At 33.9% G+C, this 16,664-nt stretch overlaps 1 protein-coding gene across 1 annotated transcript; it reads right to left on the reverse strand.

Moving 5' to 3' along the window:
* Positions 1-8,274: 8,274 nt before the first annotated feature.
* Positions 8,275-16,458, reverse strand: LOC120279064 (ADP-ribosylation factor 3). Its single transcript, XM_039285916.1, has 8 exons — positions 16,192-16,458; positions 16,078-16,116; positions 15,878-15,940; positions 13,334-13,352; positions 10,958-11,069; positions 10,196-10,243; positions 9,363-9,493; positions 8,275-8,609 (listed from the first exon to the last, which is right to left on the reverse strand). The coding sequence occupies exons 1-8, from the start codon at positions 16,292-16,294 to the stop codon at positions 8,576-8,578; spliced, it is 549 nt and encodes a 182-aa protein (XP_039141850.1). The 5' UTR covers positions 16,295-16,458; the 3' UTR covers positions 8,275-8,575.
* Positions 16,459-16,664: the final 206 nt, after the last annotated feature.

Genomic DNA, 16,664 nt, shown 5'->3' on the forward strand with positions numbered 1-16,664 from the left:
ATTTGGTGAAGAGGGGGGTGTTTTTGGGATAGAAGAGGGGGGACACGTGGAAGGCGGGTGTCCAAATGAAATTCTAAGAATATTTAAAAAATAGATAAATAGAAAAAGAGGGAAAATTGCGGATCTGCCACTGGTGCTTAGCTGTGCCGGTGCTCGTGTCTTGGTGGGACCCACGAGGGGAAGGCTGAGGCTTGTTGGCCTTTCACAAGTCTGAAAGGAAATACTGGCTATTATTTTAGTGGTGCCTGGGACCACTGGCTCGTGGCTTGTGCTAATTACCGCGGTGATGCTTGCCCCTCACCGTGCCCTGCTGCCCGGGACCCGGTGGTTTGAAGTAACTAAGTAATAAAATTGCTTCCAATAAGTCTTAAGCTCGAGATTTTTAAATTATCTTATTCTTATTTGCCCCAATAAAATTAATTACCACTAAACTATCACCTTTTTAATCAAAATGTGAACTATTGAAAAATACAAATGTTGTTATTAATATAATTTTTTTCCACCTTTAAGAAGCTCTACAAAAAGATAATTTCACTTAACAATTATTTTTTACATACACAACCTCTATCATTTGGGTTTAGTAAACTAATATAATTTTATTGTTAATGATTTTTTTAAAAAGTAGAACTTTCAATCTTTCATATAAGAGAGAATAATCCTATCATTTGTCTATTGTGGTGATAGTTAACTAAATTTTTTTTAAATGATTTTTTTATCATTAATTAGTTTTTTTATAAGTAAAGAATGGAGTGTCTGATTTATTTTATTCTTTTAATTATTTTTTTAAAATTTTTTAAAATAATGAGTATGATTTAATGAATGGTGTTAACAAAAGTATTTTACAAAATATAATCATTATCTATTTTTACATAAATATGCACATAAGGAGCAAAATAATAATTTTTTTTTTCAATCACCTTAAATTTTTTTGCTTCATATCTTCCTATCAAACACAATATCAACAATATTTGAAGGACACTTGACTTGAAAATAAAAATCTAAAAATTAAGAAGATTTTTTAATATTAAATTATTTTTTTTTGGGGGTTGACTTTATAAATATTATTAAATTAAACAATTTTATTTAAAATTATACTCCATTGAATCAAATTTTAAATTAATTATTGTTATATATATTTATTTAGTTTTTAACAAAATAATTTTGATAAGGAGTACTTATTTTTTAAAAAAAAAAAGGTTATTGCTCCCCAATAAAAAATTGCCTTGGAATCACAGACAACATCAAATAAATACAACCAACAGGGTCACACATTATTAACACAGGTTAATGCACTGTACCACCAAGTCTTGCACGTGAGAAAACATCAAAAACCTTAAAAAAGACTAACCGGATAAAAAGTGGGCGGAAATTATCAAGGTAAAAGTAAAACATGGTACTGATCAAGCTACGACATTTCCAACATCTCCGTAAAGCCTGGAGGAGTCATTGCACTTACTTTACCATAAAACAAATGTAGTTTATTGGTAGTAGAACCAATGGAGAGGGACCACGTAGCAAGCAATACTTCAATTACCACAATGCCACCTTGATTATCAATAACATGTCAAATTCTTGTCACTTGTATATAGTCCATATTGATCACCGCATTATCACAGGGGCGTGTTTGGCATGGGCTGCCTTACCAACTCTTGTCTCACGAAATTGTGTATTAAAATAAATTATTTTGATCATAAATTTAGGAACATTTGGGATTAGGTTTTCTTATCCGCTTTTTTATAAGTTAGTTAAGCAATACAATCTGTTAGTGCAATTGCACTATAATTGGTATTATTTGACACATAATTAAGATGATGTGGTAACCTGTGTGACGTGGCATAATTGATGACATGGCAAGGCATGGTGACATGGTATGGAGTCTTGACTTGGAGGTAAATATCTTGAAGATCTTGGTGGAGTTAGTTTTGGGTAATGTAATACAATTTGAAGACAAGATCATATCAAGACCATATTTAGGGTGATTTGATTGAAGACTAAATATGGATTGAGCTTAATTGAAGAAATGCCTATCAATGGTATGATTGAAGACTATTGATGGTATGATTTGAAACAACTTTAATGAGGATTGATTGAAGATCTTTCTTGGGAAGATTTGAAGACCAAACTTGGGTGAATTAAAGATCAAGTTTGGCAAGTTTTGTGAAGACGCACAAGGACGTGCGCCCCTTGCGAGGGGACTACGTGATGAAGAACTGAGGAGGTAAGCTAGTTGCCAGCAGTCGGGATCGGGAGATTTGGTTGCACCGACTCGGACTAAGCATGACCAGGAGGTTGATGGGTCTTGAGGTCGTCCGCAACATAACCAGTTCTAAAAGAGGTATGTTGCAATTCAATCAAGTCAGCAGTCAGGGCCATGTTGCAATTCATGTTACGACAAGAGTTGTAACACCTAATTTCGGAAAGTTTTTAAATTAGTAGCCACGGAGATTCTAAAAGAGGTATGTGCTATATTTGGGACGTTGAGGGGTCTATATAAACTACCTTGCTCGAAGATTGGGAGTATCACTTGTGGAGGAGAGTGTGTGAGCACTAAACAATCTAGAAAGGGTAATGAACTTTATTGTTGAGAGAGTGAGTAACAAGTGTTTGTACTCATCTATTTTCACCTCTTTTAGTGGATTATTTATCTCCAGGCTTGGTCCCCAAGACGTAGGCGAATAGACACCGAACTAGGTTACCAATTTTGTTGTCTCCTTTCTTGTTTGGTTTGTGTGAGCTTGCATGAGTGTTTAAGTGTTTCTCTAAAACCACAAACCTTATCAACGGAACTAACACAATCATTTATTTTAGAAGCGCTATCCAATCTTCATATAAAAAGAATATTGAGAGATATATATTTTTTTATAATTTTTTTGTATCATTTTATGTTACATACTTTTTTTTTATCAATTTTAATTATAGATATTACTCTCTCTCTCTCTCTCTCTCTCTTTGGCCCTTTTCTGATGGGTCTGGTGGGTAGTGTGGTAAGATAAGTCACTCAGTAACTCACTCGAAGATTGGACACACACAATCAAACAAGAGAAAAAAGACATGTAAGTTGGTAACCCAGTTTGGCACAACCTTGCCTACCTAAGGGGCCAAGCCCGGAGAAACAATCCACTAAAAGAGGCTTAAGAATAAACAGTACAACACTCTCTCACTCTATCAAGACAAAGAATATTTTCTTAAGATTGACCGATGCTCACTCCCCTCACCAAAGGGTCTTCTCACTTCATGGCTCGTATGAAATCTTCAAGCAGGATATCTTATATAGACGCACCAACATCTAAATAAACCTTTCTCTTTTAGAATTCTTTGAGGCTTCCTAACTTGGACATCTTCCAAAGTTAGATGTTGCAAGACCCAGTTGCAACATGGCCATTTTACTGAACATGACTGAGTTCTAGCCAATTACACCAGAATCTTTGACCTTCAACCTTCTCGATTCTTTTAGTCCGCCTCATAGTAGTTGACTCGACCCGAGCTCCTCTTGCTTGCAGCTGCTTCCTTCCTCACGTCACTTCAGTAGGTTACCCTCTTGAGGGACATGCTCACCAAGGCACACGCAACCATCTCACCAAAGATGGTCACCGAAGATCTCCCGAACTTCTTTCCAAACTTGGCCCAAGTTTGGTTTTCCGATCTTTATTTGACTCATGGAAATACGATTACTAAACTTAATCTCATCTCATCCAAGTTTAGCCTTCGATATCTTCAAGCATGATCTCCAATCATTTATGCTTGGATCTTCAAATCTTCAATCAATCTCCATACATGATTAGGCTCCTTGAATAGCTCCGCCCATAATTAACTCTTAGATCTTTCTTCAAATTGCATTGCTAAATATGGTCTTGATAATCTTGTTGGTTTGTCCTTACCTAACTTAGTTTGTGTCTTCAAATATCTTCACACTAAACTAAGTTTGTCCTTTCCTATCTTAGTTTGTATCTTCAAATAGCTTCACATCAAACTAAGTTTGTTATTTCATATCTTAGTTTGTGTCTTCAAATAACTTCACACTAAACTAGACTCCATGCAATCTTTATGATCTTCTATTCTTGCAAATGATAGAATATTCATTTCTCTTCTTTAAGATAGATCTTTCATACAAAGAGTTCTATCAAAGATATAGGTTATCATTCAGGATCTTACCAAGGATAAATAAAACTTACACTTCTCGAGAAGATCCTTTAGACTTGGTGCACTTTCCATAAATAGTTTATCATCATATGACTTCATTGAGAGGAATATCTTCTAAACATAATCTTCATTATGATCTTCTGACCTTTGTAACTTCACATGTCATGACATCAACATTTCGCCACATCATCATCCTAGTCACTCCTTTTTGCCAAGTCATCATTGCTATGTTATCTTTCTTTGCCATGTTAACTCTTGGCTTGTCATATAATGTCAATCCATGTCGTCAGACTTAACACTTTATACTTATCCTATTATAGATGTCTATTTAGAAAATTTTTGAAGTATTGAATAATCTTTTTTTTTTTTGTAAATTTTCTTTTATATTTAAGGTTGTTTTCCAACTTCTAATAAATAATGTTCAACTATACTTTGAAGCAATAAATCATATTTAACTATTTTTACATTTTCTAATAAATGTTTCTACTTCTTCCGGCCAAAGAATTCTATGAAACTGGGATACCACATCACCTTATACCCCATCTAATTAGTTTTTACCACGTCATTTTTTTTAATAATTCATTCACTTGTTGCTCCACATCCTCACAAATTTTATATTTTTAATTTCATATTGTTTTAAATATCATAAGTCTATCTTTAAGCTAAATAAAAAATCCCAAATTTTTGACAAAATTTTTTTATAGGACTCAACAGAGATTTTTTTTAATAGGCGCCAGCTCTTTGGTGTTCTTCGTCTCTCCTCTGTCTCTCGTTGCCATTTTTATTGGACTTTTAGAATTTCAAATTTAGGTTGCCCTCTGCAACGCATTCTATATACTGGACACTAGGGGTGAGCAAAAAAATCCGAATCAGATGATCCGATTTCATCGATCTCGTATCCGAATTTTTGACCTGAATTTTTTGGGTACCCGATCCGGAAAAAAAAGGGTCGGGTACCCGATCTGAATTTTTTAGATGAAAACCAGCCGGATGAAAACCAACCGGATCCGGGTTGAGAGAAATTAAAAATTAGGTAACCGAATTGGATCCGGTTTTTACGTTTTGGTATATTCTTATATTGATATATAATAATTTTAAATTTTATATGGTCTAAAAAGTAAAAAAGAAAAAAAAAATCCAAATCCCTCCCATTTAAATCCTTTAAGAGTTATATACTTTATATATATATATATATATATATATATATATATATATATTAATAAATTTAAATTCTATAGTAAAAGGAAAAAAAAATCCCAAATCCCTGCCTCACGGTCCCCAACGGCCATCATCCTGCCTCTTCTCTCTAGTCTCCATCCAAATCTCTTCTCTCTCTAGCAACCAATGATCATTATTGATGAGACACTAGGATTGATAAAACCCTTTATTATTTTTGTTATGACTTCTGTTGTCGGGAGAATAATATAAGAGTTTAATGCTCTTTACAAGTTTAGTTTTTTTTATATAATGTTGTTATATAAAGCATATCTATATAGTAGATAAAACTTAAATTCAGATCCAGATATCCGATATTTGATCCGTTTAAACTCGGTACTCGATTCTTTGTACCCGATTTAAACAGGGTCGGATACGGGTCAAGTTTTACTCGATTCAAAAAATCGGGTATCTGATTCGGTTTTAAAATCCGGATCGGGTACCCGGTTTTACTTACTCCTACTAGACACCGACACCTTTCCCATGCCGTTTGCCTCTCTGATACCTTTCACATGCGAACTATTCGAGTCACTATTTGTTGGAGCCTTATGGAATCTCATGGCTTGTCACCTCTCTCCGGCCCTTTTTCAAACTCCTTAACACATGAACCCAGATCCCTCGAGAAACTTATTGTGCTCAAAGATGTAGCTCATAACATAGTTGATTAGAACGAACCCTTTTCTCGACAGACATCAGCTAGAGTTAGCATGCTTGGGACATTAGCACAAAACATCTCAACCCATGGGTTTAGTATCAATTTACATTTGGATGAAGTTTTAAATAAAGGTAATTTTTAAAAATTAATTAAATTTTTGTATAAAATTTAAGTTACAAACTAACTTATCCAATTTTCTTAGGGAGTATATGCTAAATTTTATTTTTGTGATCTTAAATAATTTTTTTTAATTTTAAAACTATCGCAATTTTAAATTTTTTAAAACTATAAATTTTTATTTTAGCAGTAATTAATATCAACAAATTAAAAATTTAATTAAATACAAAATTTACAATAATTTTAAAACGTTTTATTTCAAAGCCGCTGCCGACGGCCCGCACCACTCGCTCTCTTGACGCGACGGAAGTGATGGGGGCGATACGGGAATCTATCACACCATGACGACACGGGTGACGTCATCCTACAATCGTGTATTCATCCGAACCAAGATACGGCACTTCCGGCAGCGACACGGTGCCACGTTTCAATACTTGTTTTCTGCGAGCGTGTGTACTATGTTATGCGAGGACACATGACACGTGGCGAGACGACAGTAAGTGGTTAGCAGGGGGCCGGACGTGCGCGGGGCAACCGACCAGGTTGAGCTGTAAAAGGTAGTGCACGGAAGTGATTCATGTGACGTGGGCCCGTGTATTTTTCGAGTATTTTTCAAAGGTGGAGTTGGAGGAGGATGGTGTGGGGCCCAAACCCAAGAAAAGAGAAATCTGAGAAGCCATTTGATTGGATAGCCCAAAGTGGAAGGATTAGGCTGACGATGGGCCTTTCGGATGAACTACTGAGTGCAAAAGACCTTTTTGGTCCTCTTACCTCAAACACAATCTCGGACATCCGATCAGGATCTGAGGGTTGGGCCCCCCTTCATCTCACATCAGTCTTTTATATATTTATATATAAAAATTATAATAGCTAGTATATAATTTGCCTGTGCTTTATGTATTACCATTTGCAATGTTAAGATAAATTTAAATGAACTATCACCACAATAATAAGAGGTTGGTAACTCACTTTCATTCCAAATAAAAAGTTGAAGATTTCTGTTTAGTTCAAGTCTTCTTTTAGTTTCATGCCTCAAGTGCACTCAAGTTTATTTGATCATTTGGTTAATTAAGATAATATTTACTATACTGAGAATATTAATGAACCCGTCAAAAATTGAGGCCTCACAATCAGGAATCATAGCCAATATGATTTTCTCTCATCCTTTCTTTGTTTAGGGTCAAATCACTCTTTGTTTTTTTCCCGTTTTATAACAATGGTTGTGGATTGTGCCTTGTAAATATAAAAATAATAAAAAATATATATATATAATAAAATATGCCACTAAAGAACTTATTTAAATAGTTTAGTACGCATAATTAAAATATAAAACAGTGAGAAACTAGTTTCTAAAAAATATAAAAATCATTTATTTTATACCAACTAGTTTGTGCTAAAGTGGTTATAAAAGCCGTATAGGTCAAAATCTATGCAATAAGAACTGGACAAGGCTGGGCAGTCTGGCCAAGTTACACCAGCTTCGGATGCTAAAGCGATTTAGTTCAAACAGTATAGGCTGAATTTCGCTATTGAATAGTGTGACAAAGGGACTTCAACCATGAATCAATTGACTCAACCCAATTGACATGGTTTTAGCGGATCTCAAATAATATTATTCTTTTTCCATTGATTCTTAAACAAAGCGAAACCAAATGGACGGCAATGATGCCAATAAGCTACACTCTAATTTTTCTTCTTCAATTAATATTTTTTTTGTATATTTGATTTTAAGAACTAACTTATTGTTTAATATACTATAATTTATATTTTTATTTATAAAATCCAATTTAACCTTGGCCGAATCTCTTGACCTTTGGCCTTCCCTGTTAAAAATACCCGGGCCCGTTCTGACTTCGGTAGTCAAAATGGGCCATCTGCTCAAGTCAATCAGGTTGGTCTTCTTGAATTGTTCATTAGGTCAACAGAAAACCTACACCAAACCCATGCCACAACCCATTTTAACACATTTAAATTCAAGAAACGGCCATTAAATTCAGGCACATGACAGAAACACTTGTAAGGTGGTCAGGATACAACAGCATTTTAGATATTTCACTTATCACCTGCTCAATAAATGTACTTTTGTCATTGATTTAGACCGCATCTGAATATGCAGACAATCAAAAACATTATTGGGCGGTCAAAAATAAAAGAAATTATGCTTAACAAGAATAATTATAAAGAGAGGTGGAACAAATTGTTCCTTTCAAATCAAGGTCAATAGTAAATGTGATCCCAAACCAACCACCAAATAAAACCAATTGCTGAATCAAGCTATAGCTCTGACAGAAGAAAGCAGAATATATCGGACACTTTTTGCTGACAATTTTACATGTGCGCAGGTATATGTAAACTTCCTGGGTAATAATGGGGGGGGGGAAAATGATGAGAATTACCAGGTGATTAAATCAAAATCTATCTGGCGATGATCAGTGCAGACAAGGTAAATTAACCACCACCGGACTTGAGTGTATTGCTAAGCCTGCATTTGTTGAACCATATCAGTCAGAAATGGAAACTTCTAACGATTCTGCATTTAGAATTCCCGTAAAGCTCAAATTTACTTATATTAATTAATGGCAGGACAAAGTCACATGGCAAATGCAATGCGATGAAAAAGGAGACCGGCTTCCAAGAATTTAAAATTTTGCTTCTTGCATGTAAGACAATTCAAGATGCAGGATCTGTTGGCCTGACAATGTTGCACTAAATGTGAAAGCAGACTAACAAATGCATGTCCGTAGTGAAGCTTAGGAGTTTAGTTCAATGATTGCAATACCTAGCTCAGCGGCAGCTGCTCCCAGGTAGGGATGTTAATCAAAAGCACATTCACATAATGAATGGCCAAAGTGAAGCTAAAGTTTTGGTTCGCTGGCTACAGTACAATGCACTGATGTGAGAAAAAGCATATCTTACGATTCTTACCAACAAAGAATTCCGGCAATTAGCTGTCATATGATAAGATGATTATCTAATAATGCTCTGGATCAAGTACAATGGTTCTAAACTTTTCTAACTGCAAACTGCTTTCTTGTGCAGACAATGATTATCTGTGGTCATCCTATGGAGCAAATAATAGTCCTTGACATGATTCATGTATGAATGATAAAATACCTCTGTTAAATAATAAAATTTCAAATACAGTGCAGAAGCTAAAATCTTATTTAAGCATTAACCAATATAAAATCAGCTCTAACAAATATTGTCATCAGTATAAAGAATGGTCAAAACTCACCAGTCCAAGCCCTCAAAAAGCCCCTCTCCCTTGATAGCTGAAGTTTTAAAAATAGCCCACTGACGACTTTTAATTTTATGGAGCTCTAGGGCCTCAGTTATTGCAGCATCATTGAGTGCACCCGGTAGATCCTGGAAAACAATGGGTGGCATAACCATGACCTCATTAGGATAAAAAAATTTGTTATTATGTTAATCACTGTAACTAAAACTAGGCTATTCTTCTTCTTTAACAAATAAAAGCACTAAGAAATCTTATGTGAAGAAGGTATGTTGTGTTTCAAAGCTATGTGGCGTTTAAGGAATAACAATCATATCAAACTACAAACAACATCATGCTAAGCTGTATGAGTAGATTTGGATGATCATGCTAAAAGCTGCATAAGTAGTAGATTTGGATGATCTCAAAAATTATTTGGCCTTGAACTGGTCAAGGAAGCATCATATGCTGATTGATTGGCAAGCCCAGAAACTATGTTATGAGTAAATATTGACCAGGTATTGTAAGCCAAAAGGCTCATAAAGTATCATTAGCTTTGAAAGAAAGAGAAAAAAAAGGATAAATGATAGAATACAAAGAGAGCATATAACAAAGGGGCTGGACCATCATTGGCTAATGGGTCATTCAAGAAAAAAAATTATTCTCAGAGACCCACAAAAGTAATGATCTCAACAAGGCAATTAATGACCAGAGTGATATAATAAAAACACAAATTATGGAAGGGGTTGCACCCAACAAATGACATGGTGATAGTACCAGGTATGAACAGTATAAAAGATGTCACAATCACATCCCCATAAATTAAAAGTAAACAGATGAAGGACCATCCTCACCTGCTTGTTTGCATATACCAGAACAACTGCACCTTTTAACTCATCTTCCTGGGAAGGAAAGAAAGAAAATGAGAAAAATATAAAATAAAATAAACCCCAATATTTTCCTGCTTGCATGCGTAATTTGCAAAAATAAAACTGACAGTCTCCTAGTAAAAAGAGACAAAAGCCTTCACCATAACACAACTTTACTGGAAAACTTGTATATGAATTGGTAGAACCTATAAGCATAGACAGTCAACAAAAAATATGCAATACCAAGGAAAACAATTCAACGGGAGAGAAGGCGATAAATGAAAAATTTATAAAAAGTATATATATATATATGTATATATATATATATATATATATATTTTTATTATTATGTAAAACCTTAAATAGGAAATTGAATGCATTCATGACAAGATCATAGATGGTTGAACTTGAAAAACAAGTGGATTGTGAACTTAGATATCGACGTAATATAATGAATGGACTTGAGTGTTAGAGTTGATTATATGATAATCTTATAGATATTCTTGTCCCATCAATTAACATAAAATCATAATCTAACAGGATTGTAGATTCCAACCAGACCCATAAAGGCATTATTACCTGTACGAAGTAAATGAGAGTAAACTCCTCATACGTGATGAGGCAAAGTGTTTATTAATGTAGCATGCATGGCACTCTAACATAAAGGATAATACTTCCAACCAATATTGAGAATTCACTCACATTCAGCAATGCTTGATGTTATACATTAAGTAGGCAGTTAGTTACCTCTAGGATAGCATGAAATTCTTCTTTGGCGGTTACTAGTCTATCAGTGTCACTTGAATCAACAACATAAATAATGGCCTGGGTATTAGGAAAGTAGCACCGCCAGTATGGCCTGCACACAGAACAGGAAGAAAAACTTGTATCAACATCGTCCTGTGATTTTAGATACACTAAGGGCTCTGTGTTGATTACTTTTGCTTTGCAAGTCCACTGACAGAAAGTAGTTAAATACAATTAACTTCCTGAATTCACCACACATCTATCCATAAGTACAAAAAATTCAACATTCAATTCCATAAATAGGCAGTTAATTCTCTAAGGCTAGTTCAGAGCTCATGTACTTGTCAACAAATCATGCAATTTGCAACAGTGTATGCTGATATATTTTATCTGATTTTGATAATCTTACTGCTACTTGGCAATGAAATATCAACCAAAAATTCATCAGGCCAATAATACCTAAGCCCGAGCATTTAAGTTATGCCAAATAAATTAATTGATGATATATTGTGTTCACTAGACTATGTTCTCTTTAGCGAAAAAGTACAAAAAATTTAACTCATCGGGCCTTCAAATGCAAAATTACTCTCCCAAACATTATAAAAGAAATATTTATCATCTAATATTAGTATTTATCTTATAATCCTTCTCAACTTTTGGCACATGCACTTCATTGCTAACCATATTTATGGGCTGATTTTTCCTTCATATGTGAGAGTTTACAATTTTTATTCCCTTCGTGTTTTAATTATGACATTTGCCAACACAATTATAATAAAGATGCATGTCAAACTATTTTTTTCATTTAGATTTTGAACTTTTCTTCTATTTGTTTCAAATTTGAAGTGGTATTTACATATCAGGTGGCAAGAATGGTGTCCCATTTAGCCAATCTTACCTAGCATCATCTACACAGATGTTTTAAAATAGATATAGAAAGTTCTAGAATTATTATATACATGGATCTAGAATTATTATATACATGGATCTGAAAGGGTGGGTAACTAAAGACGACTGCAGAAATAACCTATCTATGAACCAAAATTGAGTCAAGGGATGGGAGTACATAACATAAAGAACATTGAGCAGCTAAGTAATTTAACATATTCAAGAGACATTAAGTAGAACACACTGAATAACTTAAGCATTTCACATTGCTTTCATACTCCAAATACCTATTCTGAGAACACATTATCTAGAACTGGCAAATCATTAGCTGATATTTCGCATTCAATCAAGAATAAAATCCAAAATAGAAGCATTTCATGCCATCAAGAAGTTCTGATTTTGTTCAATATAATGCAAGAAAAATTTGGTAAGTTCAAAAAATGAACAAGAATGAAAATAGCTTTTACTCAAATAAACTAAACATGAGCTAAGCAATAGATTTCTTCTCAGACCACATGGTAACTCAAAGCACTTTGTACAATAAAAGCATGTCTTATATAAAGTCTTTGCACTCCTAACAGATGGTTTTAGCTGTCAAAATTAACATAAATTTCGAGTTCATGTATTTATCATAATCATAACGTTAAAAAGCCATAAGAGAGTCATATGTGCACTTGACACTATTGGTCCCATGTCCATCCAATACTAGTTAGCCAAGGTTTAGTTCAACTTGCAGTATAACTAGATTAAAACACAAACTTCACTAAGAATTACAAATTTGCTATCACATCCCTAAACAAGGAAATTTTCAATAGCTCCGCACCAGTGAATTTTTTGTCATCTATTAAAAAAGTAAACCATATTTTGATTACATTATTCTCACATGAATAAAGAGAATTAAAAGGCCAATTAATAAGGTGGCCAAAAATATTATAGTATTCCCAGTAGGAAAACTCTATATACAAGCAAAATTGGTCAGTCAATAAAGCACTATCAAGTTCTTCGATGAAATTTGAATATAATACCTTCTCCCATGATCAAAGTATCATTCCAATTCTTGAGATATAAATCATTTTTTGTACTATTAAAAGCATATTCAAGCAGTTCTTGTCCTCATGTGTTCCTCAGATTTCATAATGAAATCAAAAGAATACATTTATAGAGATTGATTACGGAGTAATTGAAGTATAAAAGATCAACCACAATAAGACTATTTCATAAATTTGCAATGGAAACTATTCAATTAAAAAAAAAAATAATACTAAGTATCAGCTGTCTAAAGTGCATACAATAATATGTGGATGCACAATTGAACATACACTACTAGTTTCATTAGCACAGCAAAGCTATAAGCTCAAAGAAAGGATGATGCATTGTAAGCAGAAAAGTCCAATCACATAAACCTCTCTTCACAAGCACAAACAAAAAAATGATTCATCAGTGAAATGCAAGTCCTTATAACTAAAGGAAGAAAAAGTAGGGGACTACCTGATACTTGTTTGGCCACCTGTCACAGCAAAAAGTATTGTTTATGTTAGATAAAAAACTCATGGTAACATACAGGAAGTAAATATACATTGATACAATAGAAAAAAAAAATGGCAAACCAATTTCATAAAAATCATTTATCTTTTATTTCAAATAGGGAAAAAAACTTCAGATTGGTTTAAAGTTCCAAAACAATTTGACAGTCTTTGTTATATGTTTGCAAGTTCTTGGGAGTATCAAGGATCATCAACAAAATCAACTCATTGATTTAGTTTAGAGTATACTAGTTGCTGAGGAATCAATGAAAGAGCAACAAAGGAATTAAGATGAGTCAATGAAGTCAAGAAAAATAGACATTTCGGTTCTTTAAGGAATAACATATTGGATAAGGTAAAGCTTCATGTATTTGCAATGGGATAAAATAAAGGAGAAAATAACAAAGAAATGGACAACAAAGTGGAGAACAAACGAGAAGACTATCCTTCAGTAAAAACAAAATTAAGATCCAACAGGATCAATGAATGGTTTCAATTGAATGATCATGATTAATAACAGCTGTCTTTTCTTCTTTCCGAGAAATCACATTTTGCAACTTCCTGTACTTCATAAGTGATGCATGGTTATGAGCTAAACAATGATCTTATACATGCAACAAAAATCAATATGGAGATTGCAGAGAAAACCAACAAATTGTGTTATCCATTTTTTTCTCTTTCTCTAGACATGAATTGATGACAAGAAATGATTATGAATTTCTTAGCGTGATTAAAAAGGTTTTTCTCTTCACATGGACTTATTAAAAAATTTCAGTTCCTCCAACCCAACAGACTTCAACTTTTCTTATCCATAAGAAAGTTTAGTTTCCCCTTTCTCTTATCCATAAGAAACTATACTTAACCCCTTTTCGCGCATCACATACAACATAATTATCTTTGCATTTTATCATACATCCAAATGACCAAAACACACCTTTAAACTCCATATAACTCTCTACTTTAGCTTTCAACACATACATGTTAAAAACTTAAATAAGGTGATTCTTGATTTTCCTTTTCTTTCTTTCAAACAAAGAATTAAGGTTTACAAGGAAAGAGTGCGATAAATATTTCCAAAACATTATATAAATAACGATTCTTTTGAGAGTTATATATGCAAAAATCATAAAAAATGTGAAACCATGTACAGGTTGTTAATTTCAGTCTTTCCATATGAATTGTACTCTTAGAGAATGATGGGTGTAAGAACATTTATTTAGCAATACACATAATTGTCATGTTGTATCTAGAAGTGCTTCCTAATAGCATTTCCAACAGATACATATATCTTCAGTTAAAAACTCAGCAATCAATTTGGAATTTCTTATGTGTGATCAAACAAAAAGAATGTTTATTGTAAGTTCTATGCATATGCTATAAAGACAAGTTGACATCAAATTAGATTGATCAAAGATGACTCAACTACTCACACTTTAAATCAAAAACTTATGCATGTTGCTACTCCAATGCTTATCATATAAATAATGTCTTAAAGAATAATCATTGTAAGTAGAAAAGCCTGATGAGTATAATGCTTCCAAACATGACAAAGAACCAAAACAATTGATACCAACATTTGCAAATGTATCACAATAAACTTGATGCTTCCTATTTAAAACCAAACAAAGTTTAAAAGTCTAAATTTACTGTACAATAAGAAAAAATACAAGTCCTCAACACGATTGATCAAAGTGAGTTATGGGGCTTGGTACAAGAAAGGTTTGGATTGAAATCTTGTTACCCAATGGCCATGATGGATTCGGTGTGCTTAAAAAAAAAGTAATAAAAATCCACTGAAAGCTAACTGAAACAAATATCTCGTCAAGCATTGGTATTCACTTCTTTTAATTGATTTACAAATTAATTTTTGTGAAACTTCGCCAGCTAGAACCCCTGCCTCAGAAAAGAATTGCCAAGCATTTTCTACAACCTAAAATAAACATGGACAATGAACATGAGTGGAGGACCAATATCATGGCGGGAATACGCTATTCAAGCACAGTTTGTAATAGCATAAAAGAGCAAGAAGGGTAGACAGTTATCTGTCCTACTAACAGCTGGTTTACATACAAATTAGATAAAGAAAATGGTGTAGAGCATTTCAAAGTATACATACAATTAGGTATGTCAAGATGAGGTTTGCAGACTGCAAATGATAGTGGACTTTGAGCCAGGGTAAAAGTGTTGTCTACCATTCTTTTAAGGGCAACACCAGTCAAATCCCACAGGAAAGGTTTCAATTTATTGACTAGCCCATTGAAGTAGGACATAGAGCAAACCACATGAATCTTGCAATTTACATTGTTGGTTTTTCCCCTCTACCCTATATTCTTTATTTTCTGTGATGTAAAACCCTAGATTAAATCTGTTTTCTCCAACACCAACTGACTTCCCAATATAAAACATATTTCCGACTGATAATGGATCAAACACAAAGACGCAATATGATGATCAAGCTTCAAGAAAACCAAAATCCAAATAACAAAATTTAAAGTACATATTAACATACCCAGATCCCAAACTTGGAACTTGATGTTGTTGTACTGCACTGTCTCCACATTAAACCCGATCGCTGCAACCATCAAAGAAAACAAAAATAAATTAAAAAAAAAAAAACCTCCCAAATTACATTTAAAAAGAATCAATTCAAATCGATTTTCACTAAATCAGCATATCACTCTCATTGAAATCAACGACTAGAACACCCACTTGGGATCGTTGACACCACCTCGCCCATCTGAAGCCGATCTGCACCAAAAAAACTCGAATTAATCAATAAAAAAGGGAAAATCAAGGTAAAAAGAAGACATGGTAAGGGCGTACACAAGATGGTGGTTTTGCCCGCATTGTCAAGGCCAAGGACAAGGATCCGAGCCTCGCGATTCCCGAAGATGGAGGAGAGCATCCGCGTGAAGAGGATGCCCATGCTTCGCAGCTGGGATGAATTCGAGATTCGATGGGATCTGGATCAGAGAGAGCAAGAGAGTTTGAAATTAAAAAGAGCGAAGAACGTCTTGTTTGCTTAGCTCGCAGGTCTCTTCGTTGGATGAAGCTGGGTCTAAAAAAGGATCTTGTTTGGAATTTTATTTTTCTTTGAAGGTCCGGGTATTTTTTTTTTTAATATATATATATATATATATCTTCAACAACACAATAAGGTTGTTGGTTATTTTATTTTATTTTTATTCTATTTTATTTTATTTTTTTCCCAGATGAGCGGCTAGGGCGCTGAAAAAGATAGGGGTATGCACAAATCTCAGCGGAGTAAGTGGAGATAGGACCGTGCACATGTAAAC

This window comes from Dioscorea cayenensis, chromosome 16 (assembly GCF_009730915.1).
Source record: "Dioscorea cayenensis subsp. rotundata cultivar TDr96_F1 chromosome 16, TDr96_F1_v2_PseudoChromosome.rev07_lg8_w22 25.fasta, whole genome shotgun sequence".
Taxonomy (NCBI): Eukaryota; Viridiplantae; Streptophyta; class Magnoliopsida; order Dioscoreales; family Dioscoreaceae; genus Dioscorea; species Dioscorea cayenensis.

What these genes read in the sequence shown, in the direction of transcription:
- LOC120279064 (XM_039285916.1), bottom strand. Translation starts at nt 16,294, where the DNA reads ATGGGCATCCTCTTCACGCGGATGCTCTCCTCCATCTTCGGGAATCGC. An exon ending in GGTGGTGTCAACGATCCCAA is followed by an intron (nt 15,941 to 16,077) that starts GTGGGTGTTCTA and finishes TGATGGTTGCAG; the next exon opens with CGATCGGGTTTAATGTGGAG. An exon ending in CTTTTTGAGGGCTTGGACTG is followed by an intron (nt 8,610 to 9,362) that starts GTGAGTTTTGAC and finishes CAACAAATGCAG; the next exon opens with GCTTAGCAATACACTCAAGT.